Genomic DNA, 10,482 nt, shown 5'->3' on the forward strand with positions numbered 1-10,482 from the left:
TCGTGTTCTATCTAATTATTTTAATTAATTGATTTCTATCTAATTATGTTAATTATTTGATAATGACGATACTGATAAATAACACTCATTGGGGTTTACGAGCAAAGTCGAAAGAAAGCACCGCGCTGAAGATCTAACAGAAATAATTAAAGATTTCTATTATATTATCTATGAGTATTGCTATCTCATTAGGTGATACATGTCAGTATTAAAAGTTACTCTAAACGTATCAAACAAAGCAATCACTAGATCAAACTTGAAAATTTTATTAGCCAAGAGAAAAGGAATTATGTTTGATAGATTAACGTTGTTATATTGGGGAATATATTCGTTGAAATGTGGTACTATGTCGTATGTCTTTGTTATTGATGGTGCTATGCCCTATGTCTTTGTTACTTGTTGTGCTATGTCGAGTCAATATATGTATTATTTGTGGTGCTATCTCGTAAGAAATGTTTAGTATTTGTGGTGCTATGCCGTAAGAAATGCTTGGTATTTCTGGTGCTATGCCGTATGAAATGCCTGGTATTTGTGGTGCTATGTCCTATGTCTTTGTTATTGGGAGGACTGGGTCTGATGGACTACTTGCGTCATGTTTGGGACCAATGGTGAAGTACCCGAGTCACTTGGGTGAATGTGTCTGGTACAAAAGTTCTCTTATTTTTGGGTAATATTTATTATGGAATAGATATTTGGGGGAACTATGCCTGGTGAAATAGGTTTGTTACTTTGGGTGTAATGTCTAATGAAATCGCTATTTGGGGGAACTATGCCTGGTGAAATTGCATTGTTATTTAGGTACCATGTATGATGGAATAGGTTTTGTATTTACAAATCATGTTCATTAACCCTATTTACTTATTTGAAAGAAAAAACAATCAAAGATTTAAAATAGTACCAGCTTTTTTCTTTTACTAAATGTTAAAGAGGTCTCATATTGTTTTGTTATTCAGTGGGCTCTGACAAAACACTGGCACGTAAAGTGATAGAGTGGAAATTCGATCAACTGGATAAAAATAAAGACAATATTTTGAAACGCAGAGAAACAAGGACTATTAAACGGATGGTGCGGAAGTTGATACAACCCAAAGCATGCGCACGCAGGTTCCTTGAATATTGTGATTCCGACCGTGATAAAATGATCAAGCGGAAGGAATGGTCATTCTGCCTGGCCACTAATACTAATACCAGTGAGTATAGAAAATTTTAACTTATAAATGAGCCAATTGTAAAGTTTTAACTGTTTACATTTCTCAATATCAATTATCAATTGTTAAAGTTTTTATTAAGTTTATATTTCTATTAATTCTATTGGTATAATTTGATTAAAGCATTCGTTATATTTTTCTTGTGTTTATTGATATGTATGAATGTTTTGTTTTGTTAGCTGTTGGATTAATATAACACTCTTTCGTCCAACAGACGACAAAGCAATGTTATGCCTCGTTCCGGTTATGACGTCATTTAAATTATTGCTTACTAACACAGACTTGAAAGATATGTATTCATTGTTTGACGTCATATGATAATGGATTTCATCGATTTTATTGTGTAGGGGTACATAGAGACCCTCCCATCATTATCAAGCCAACTCGTCGTAAGTCTAGATGTTGTGCATAGATTTGATATTGTCTTTCTCTGGTATGGTTGTTATTTCTCCCACAAAGGGTCACTGTACTCCATTTTTAATTCCTGAAGCATGTTTGTTGTTTGGAATGCATTTGATTTCGAAAAGATTAGGCATGTTTGTACTATGTTGGAAGTTGTTTTAGCAATAGAATCAAGTTTTCAACCTAGAAGTAGACTAAATAACTGAGAGTCCGTAGACATCTTTTGACGACGACAGTATGACAGAACTGCTGACTGCTTTACGTCATTCCGAAACGAGAGCCGGGTAAGGCGTAGATATGAAGATTTACAGATTAAAAGATTAATGTTTAATGTGTTGTTACCAATTATTTTATTCAATGTGAAACATTCTTTTATCATAGTTGGCCATAATGAGTAAGACCTGTCTGTACTTAATAAAATATTTTTGAATATTCAACAATATCCACGATTATCCAAACCGCCATTTTCATCCACAGATAAGAATTATGATATAAAGATGACCATTTTAAAGAAAGTTTACTTCAACTTTAAATCTTCATGCCTATGCCCACTCCATCTATGTTTTATTGCTTACACTTGAATATTGCAGTGTGTCGGTAAGTTATGTAGTGTTGTTTTCCTTGAAATGCTAGCCATTTAAGGAAAGCCATACACTTGTAGTTTGCGGACAGACCCGTACTTCACCTGCAATATTCACTTGTAGGTTTCTTTCTCTGTTTCTTTTCTTGCTTGTGCATGTTTAAGGTTAAAGTTATTGTCCATGCTTATTACTTCCGATGAAGAAAGGTTTTTTCCCCAAACGGTGATTTCAGTCATTACTCAAATTTAGGATGATATTTGATACCTTCTTGTTTTATACTAGTTCCGCTTAATAACTGATCATTATCGGCCTCTTTTAACATCCGTATCAACTTCTATTTAATATATACCTTTTTTGTATTAGGCATACGGTGCTTAAGCCTAGTACACGCCACACTATCTTCTGGAGAAACTGAGTTTGATAATGGTCAAATGGACATATTCTGCTCAAAGTCACTTCTTTGTCTTTTGTGCACGTGGAAGGAGTAGGGGGATATCTTGGAGAATGATATCACAAGTTGAAATGCTGGGCACTACAGGAAGTGCGTGATTGAAGATGAAGATGCCTATGTGCAGAATATGTGAGTGAACGGTATCAAACTCGGTTCTCTTTCTTTCTGTATTTTACCTACTAACAAACTGACAACCTTCGGGCAAAGTGCAATACAATTAGTAACAAATAGAACAATGGGTTTATCCCCGTTTCATATAGTTTCTCGTCGAATTTTTCTCACCCTGACGACAGACCCAGCGCTGAAGAAGCCAGTCGTTGAAGAACAAGATGGTATATTTTATTTTATTTTTTTCATGTAGTTATACATCTTAAAGACTTTCTATGAGATATACATTTTACATCTGTACTTCTACGATTGATAATCATTCTATGTGGATGAATATAGCACCTTTTATGTACTGTATATATTTATAAGTATATAATTGCGTTTTCGCATTTGCGCATGCTTGGGGATTGCATGACATCATACCTGTCACTTGGCATGATTTGTGATATATACTCAGTACCCTTGTATAAAAAAAATCTTGTGTGTTTCATGTCTAAAAATTACAACTATGACGCATTATCAAAATTTGCGAATGTATTTTTCTTCTTATTTAATCTCTGCCAGTATCTCTCCTCTATATCTGTTCATCTTTCCGTCGTTCTTCCTCTCCCTTTCTTTATCTCTCTCCCTGTATGTGTGTGTCTCTTTTTCTGTATCTCTCCTTCTGTATATTTCTGTTTATCTTTCCATCTCTCTATTTCTCTCTTTCTTTCTCTCTCTTTCTCTTTGCTTTTAGATTTTCAGCTGTAGAAATCTTCACCTATCTCCACATTATATTCTCAATTTTGATACAATGACTTTCAGTATTTATATTAATTCATCACTATATCTTTGATGACCCTTTACTTTGCAACGATTCTCTCTGTCAACAAATATCAAACAAAAGACTTGTTTAAATATGGTGATACGGTTATTGCGTAAAATATTCAGAAATACTGATAACAGATGATAACTACATGTATTGAGGAAAAAATACGGGTACAATATCTAAAATAATCTAGGATATTGAGATTTCAGTTTTTGGTTAAGTATTACTTATCGTTGTTAAATTTTTATGTTATGTGTAATATATATTCCTATTGGCCATACAGACAAATGAATCGCAGTAAATATCTTTAGATATGTCATTGATTGGAATGTATTGAATCTATACTACGTGAGGATATTAAGTCGCTAACGATTCACTAACTACCCTTCGTACGGTTCCTAAAACCTGACCCTTTGTGAAGATTTTAATCTCGGTTTTGTAATCTCATTGCAAGTAAGGTTGTCTACTTTGGCTACTCTTTAATCTGTAATAATTTGTATTTTGATTGGGTAGAAATTAGTCTATGGGAAGAAATTAATGAAATATGTATGTCTATGATAAATTCAGACGAAACGCATTTGATCATTTAATTGCATGAAACACATCTTCAATCAATTTAAACAATTTGGATACGTTGACAGAGTTTCGTGCTAGCACTCAGACTACTAATGGGTCATTTCAAGAGCTCACTCGATAAAACACTTGCTCTGTGAGCGAGACGTCGCGGGTTCGATATCCGTCTACTCCAGACAGGAATCTTGGGTTCGATATCCGTCTGCTACAGACACGAGTCTCGGGTTCGATATCCGTCTGCTACAGATACGAGTCGTTAGAATAAGCTGCGACTGTTGAGTAACCATGCACGTGTTATTGAAAGTGAAAGAAGCGGATATTTTGGGTCGCGTGAAACATTTTAAAAATCCTAGGTTCCGTCGCATTATAAGGCTTTGGTACAATAAACAAACCTCATAGTATAGATAGTTTTCCTATTACGTAATTTTGACAAAATTTATTTCCCTTTGTCGCCATCTTGGCGGTCTAGAGGATGGTTTTTCTTCTGAGTCTTGTGAAGCCTTAATATTTGGTATGATATAATTACTTAATGAAATTGTGAATTAGTGAAAGTTCTTACTCATGTATATGGCTCTGGTAAACGATGCTTTATTTATGGTCAGTATAAAGAACGCAAGTCAACCTCCAACATGGCGGTCAAAGGAAGTAACTTCCACCAAAATGTCGTCTATCGAAAAAATATCTATCGAATATGTTAAAATTGTGGCTTTACGCCTAAAGCTCATGACTTTACCATATCAGTGAAATATTCTCGTTGGGAATTTAAACATTGAATGAACTAAAATTACAATTATTACTCAACATTTTGACACGGAACCCTCCTTAATGATATCACAAGAACTTGCATGCAAAAAAAAAAAAAAAAAATTCTCATAGCGTGAATGGAATTTCCAGAGAGCCTACGCAGAAATATCTTTTAAAAGATTCAAGAACTCACGTTAAAAATAACATGATATAAATCATTTCTTTAAGGTTAAAATAGGAAAGTTAGAAAAATTTTGGATTTCGGGGAATGGTCAATAAAAATTCATAATGCCCAAACTAGGAAGCACCGTAAAATAGATTTACATCTCCACTGAGTAGGAAAAAACTCCTATTGCATTATATCTAATCTTTGTTGATATAAATATTATACTGATTAAAAAGACCTCACATTCAGTAAAATAAATATCGGTATGAAAGACGAGGAAGAACATTTTCATAATTATAATTAACTGATCGTGTTTGCATATTTGTTGACAGTTGTACAATCGATCTGAATAAATCTCTTGATTTCTTTACCCAACACAGCCTCTCCCAAAGTGCGGCAGCCCATCATGGGCGAGGGAAGTTCCCGACCTGGCCTCAACCCTCGCCAATCCAACATTGCCGATACTAGACCAGAACAGGAAGGTACATCATCGCCTACTTCAGTCCATTTTCTAGTGTATAATGACTGTCGAGATTCAGAAAAAGAGATATGTAAACATTTTCGAGAAAACTTTTTAAAAAAGTAACTTTCCCAAAGAAAGAATCAAGTCTGACGTTTCTCTCTCCTTTTTTCCGGCGGTAATGACAATTTCAATTCTTTATGAACCTTTAGGAGTGGTTTTTTATTTTCGTCTGAAGTCTCTATGATATGCACGTGTGTATCTCTCGTTTCTGATTCTTTGTAATCCATTCGACCTTTAGTTTTATTTCAGCTCCTGCTGACTATTTCATCTTTTCCCCCAAAGGGATTACATTGTATAATGCTTTAGATACTAACAATAGAATAAAAATTCTATATATATTACTATGTATATATAGTGTTTAAATAAATAATCTTTTTCAATTTCAAAGAACTCCCTGCATTAATGATAAGTGCAGTCGCTAGCAAGGAAAAATGGTAATGGAAATTTATTCACAAATTGTGTTTGTCACGTGGTCCCAACACTGCTTGACACCTGCTGGTGGTAGCCTCTGAACCACGCGCTGTCACGTGACCTGTTTCATACATATAGGCTTATCGCAATAGCTTTCAGTCAAGGCGAAGGGATGATGTCACATGCTTCCATCTCGACAAAAAAACTGGCTTTGCTTTTAAAAATCTTTCACCTTTTTTAATTGTTTGAAGTACTTGCATGTGTTTGTTGACTTTTTGTGTTAAATTTGGATATAAATAAAAAAGGTGTCATATTTTATAGTAGTTAGAAAAAGTTGTTTGGAGGAGCACGCGTCGTCCCTTAGTCAACAGTCGGCGGATCCAAACGGGGGGATCTATATACCACAATGTACCTCCGACGGCAAATATAACATTGTGCAATGTCACAAGTACTGTTGGTGTGTTAATCAAGACACAGGGATACCACTGAAAGGAATAAAGGCAATCTTGGCGAGCAAAGGGCCTCCCCAATGCAATATTACAGCGGAGCGCGCCATGCCTGGTAAATAGTACATCTGTTCATTGTTAAGTTTGAAAGCAGGAGGTAACATACTGATGTGATTCGCGTTGGAGAGGTGAAATATTCACTTTGAATTGTTCTGAAATGTAACTTTTCGTAGTATTTTAATTTTACACTATGTCTTAGAAAGATTACATATGACGGTTGTTTTTTGTTTGCTTCTTTTTCATCATTTTATTGAAATAAAAACAACAACTAAATTTGCATTCTAATTGTTGAACGAAAAAGCTACAGTTAGAGACAATTCTTTACTATATGAATTGAAGTTTTCTGTGACTTTTCAAGGTTGTCCATTCGTCAAAAAATCGAGGTTTTTAACCAGTCTGCTGAGTATGTTTGTGTCTGAAATGCGGAATGATTCCACTGCCAGGTAAAAATCCAATCTCTACAAAATGATCTACATATTTATATCGTATTAAATCATACGAACACAATCATCTGCATATTTATATGGTATTAAATCATACGAACGCAATCATCTGCATATTTATATGGTATTACATGAACACAATTAAGTGAAAAAAGCATGTACGGAACATCTGTGGTTTGATTATGTAACAAAAAGAGTGGATTTATAGCGGAGGGTTTACATTAAGGATAGATCTCCATCTCGTAAATAAAATACTTTTAATATTTCCATATTTAAATCAATGTTGGAAGAAAAGAGCCCATGAAATACGCAGCACATAAAGATCCGGTCTCAATTGTAGCATTGAATTTCTCGAGGTTTGTTTAATTGTTTCGCCTGCCTTTGAATTATCAATAAAAGTTTGAAAGCCTACAGGTGTAGTAAGTAAACTTGGTCCAGGTGTGTTGCTCGTAAACTCCACGTGTGCAGAAATAATGGGCCGGGTATCACATATTAAAGCCGGAATCACCGAGGACTTAGCAGTTTATTCTGAAATGTTCATTTTGGCTGAGACTGGTCATAAGAATAAATTAACGCATAAAAGGGAAATAGGGCCTTGTTTGATTTAAGCGATTCATTATGCCCTGACCCAATAATAACGGTATTGATCCTCGCCGGAATCTCGGCGTGTAATTGATGACTTCCAGGGCTGTCAATCTCCCTGCTGTGTCATCTAATGTTTGTTCATACGATACGGCTGATGTTTGTCACCCCCTTATCAGATGTACATCAATTTGACCCCACCTGACCCCCCAGGTCGTTCTCGTCCTGGTTGAGACAGCTGGGTAGTGTTTTCGGTGTTACAGCATTCGCTCTAAACCACAAGTAATCTGAACTTCGGAACATAAGTTTGATTTTTTTATTCAATGTATAATATCCAATGTGTGATAGAATCGGGTTATATTTCCAAAGTTATGTGCAATTTGTTTTGACTGGCCGGTAAATGGTTTTGTAGATTTAAACCGACATACTTGAACAAAACAAAACAGCGACAGACACAAACAACCCGACAACACTTACCTATTGATACCACAAATTTTTTTTATGCTAAAACACTGAAGACCCGGATTCAGTGATCAGCTTAGGTCTTTTATTTTTCAGTCAAAGAAATCCCAAAAGAAATGAGTCTGATTTCGAAAGAGCTGCCAGGTGGAAATTTAGAAGTCTGGACAAAAACAACAACACGGTGATTACTGGGAAATCATTTATATTCGTGGTGAATCAGTTTTCGTGGATTCGGTATCCTCTGAAATTGACAATACCGGCAGATCAATATTAAGAATATTACTATTATGAGGACAAACCAATCCAGAAAACTGTGCCCCCACGAAATACAGAAATTACCCGCCCTCGAAAATAATCCATTCTACAGTGTTGTATTTGTTAGTATGAATTTGGTATAAATGAGGTAAACTGTTCTATGATGTGTTTTATTGTGCTGTAAAACATTTCAATAATCAAACTATATACTAGTATATATATCCATGTATAATCAACATAAAATTAATATACTTTGTTCATCTGTTCCAGAACTTAGATAGACGAGAAGTTAAAAAATTTCGCAAACTCATACCAAAACAAAAAGACACTAGAAAATGTAGTAGGAATTTCCTTCGATATTGTGATGAAAATACGAATAAGAAAATTTCTTTAGACGAATGGTTGAGCTGCACTAAGTTAAGCGGTAAGTTTTGATACATATTGATCAATATCGAATTAGTTTCGAATTTCATGAATAACCAAACAATCCATGATAACTCATAATGGCATTAAACTTTCCGAAATGATAGACGAAAACATTTTCTTCAACTTGTGATATTTCATTCAAAGATACATTTATTGAGAAGTCCCGTTAGAATTGAAAACAAGGCCATACACTTTCTTGTCTTTTGGGGTTTTTTTTAGAACAAGGTGATTTTGGTCTAAATTTAATGAGACATTGAAAAGTAACTGACAAATGTTACAGGGAAATGTAATAAATTATCTTTATGAATCACACAAACGATTCTTGTATAAACAAATAAAATTACAGTATTAGGCTTTTGCGCATACTCCTTCCAAAAACTTTTAAACATGAAAAAAATATAGAATTTAAGAATTTTTCTAAGGTTACACGCATGTAGTTTCCTATTTAAAATATCTAAGTGTTTAAAATATAATAAGTAATAGATAATGCTTTTATCGGTCTCTGATTCCAAACTATTATTCCTTTCGTATGTTTTGCAGACTATGGCTTAATTGTTTCAGAGAGTCCAAGAAGAAAAGGTAAAAATCCGTTAAGAGAATATTTAAAGCCAAGTTAAATTTAGAAAAAAAGTCACCCAGATCAAAACAGACTGTGCGGAGTGACGATCCTCAGCGACGACAAACGGCTTCAGTGGAATAGTGAATGCTTGGATACGGCCGGTATATTCCTCGCTACGTTACGTCTCTGTTGAATAGGAATCAAGTGATCTCAGAAAGCCAACGTAAATTGACGTCAGCACAAAACTGATGACGTTTGCAGCAATGTCAGAGATAGTCCCATGAACAAGTATTAAAGTATCAACTCCAATCAATGTTTATTATTTTGTTGATTATTTAATTTCTGTGTTCTTTATTCAACCCATTTGAAAAAGAAAGATGCCTAGTTCATTATAGTATATTAGTGATATTGTTTTAGATATAATGATGCGCAAATTCAAAAGATTTGTAGAGAACGCTGTGATTTGAATATAAACTGTTGGTAAATGGAAGTTATTCAAATGATATCTACTTTCATTTTAGTATTATCTTACAAACTGCATTGGAAATGTTGATTTTTTTAGTGTTCTAATTGTTTTGTCGTAAAACAATTACCAATGAAAAGTATGTAAAAGGGATGTACTTTCATGTCTAGATAGAAATTGGAAAATACTTACAAGATCCAAAGACATTACTTTGCTGCACCTAATTCGAAAACAAAATAGAATTGAAAATTGATCAATTCTTTTCTCTCTATTTTGATAGCCAGCTCGGTAAGGTGATGAATTTCATGAAAGTGCCTCATACTTAGTATTTGTACTGACGATAATATTAGAAGTGTCCATGCCAGTGGTGTGGATAAGGCATTGTTTTTGTTTTCATGTCCATTGAATTGTTATTTGTAAACGTTAAGATGTGTTTCATGAGGTTGCCATTTATACATGCTTGTCTCTGAATGGTATTCATCCATTCAAATATTGTTTTATGTCCTGAAATGTACTTTAATTTAATAAATATATTGACCGACGTTTCCACTTGTATTTGGAGAAGGTAGAAATATGTTGAAATGAATCAGATTGCTTCTGCAGATTATCAAATAGCGTGTGTACCTCCTCAGTTTGAGAGCGCCGATAAAGTTAGAAATATTTAAGAAAACTGTCTTATTATTTTTAGAAATCTATTTTCTAAAATGATATATTTTTCACGAAATGAGGGTTTCTAAGTTAATATATAGATTTTATTAAAGGAAGTTCTCATTTCATCTTTGTGTTTATTTTGAAGAGGAGTGACGGGCGG

General features: G+C 34.2%; 1 protein-coding gene across 26 annotated transcripts in view; it reads left to right on the forward strand.

The window, feature by feature from the left end:
• Positions 1 to 10,213, forward strand: part of LOC125652443 (SPARC-related modular calcium-binding protein 1-like) — a 31,995-nt gene extending 21,782 nt beyond the window's left edge. For 7 of the 26 annotated variants that reach the window (XM_048881649.2, XM_056165700.1, XM_048881653.2 and 4 more), the window contains 8 exons: positions 954 to 1,190; positions 2,903 to 2,974; positions 5,422 to 5,523; positions 6,297 to 6,536; positions 6,840 to 6,924; positions 8,065 to 8,149; positions 8,494 to 8,647; positions 9,190 to 10,213. In XM_048881649.2, coding sequence (XP_048737606.1) covers positions 954 to 1,190; positions 2,903 to 2,974; positions 5,422 to 5,523; positions 6,297 to 6,536; positions 6,840 to 6,924; positions 8,065 to 8,149; positions 8,494 to 8,647; positions 9,190 to 9,266 — 1,052 coding nt within the window. In that variant the 3' untranslated portion in view covers positions 9,267 to 10,213. Of the gene's footprint in view, positions 1 to 953; positions 1,191 to 1,555; positions 1,598 to 2,902; positions 2,975 to 5,421; positions 5,524 to 6,296; positions 6,537 to 6,839; positions 6,925 to 8,064; positions 8,150 to 8,493; positions 8,648 to 9,189 lie in introns of all 26 variants that reach the window. The other 19 variants (XM_056165696.1, XM_056165702.1, XM_056165710.1 and 16 more) reach the window with 8 other exon arrangements.
• The last annotated feature ends 269 nt before the right edge of the window (positions 10,214 to 10,482 follow it).

The sequence above is a fragment of the Ostrea edulis genome, chromosome 5 (assembly GCF_947568905.1).
Source record: "Ostrea edulis chromosome 5, xbOstEdul1.1, whole genome shotgun sequence".
Taxonomy (NCBI): Eukaryota; Metazoa; Mollusca; class Bivalvia; order Ostreida; family Ostreidae; genus Ostrea; species Ostrea edulis.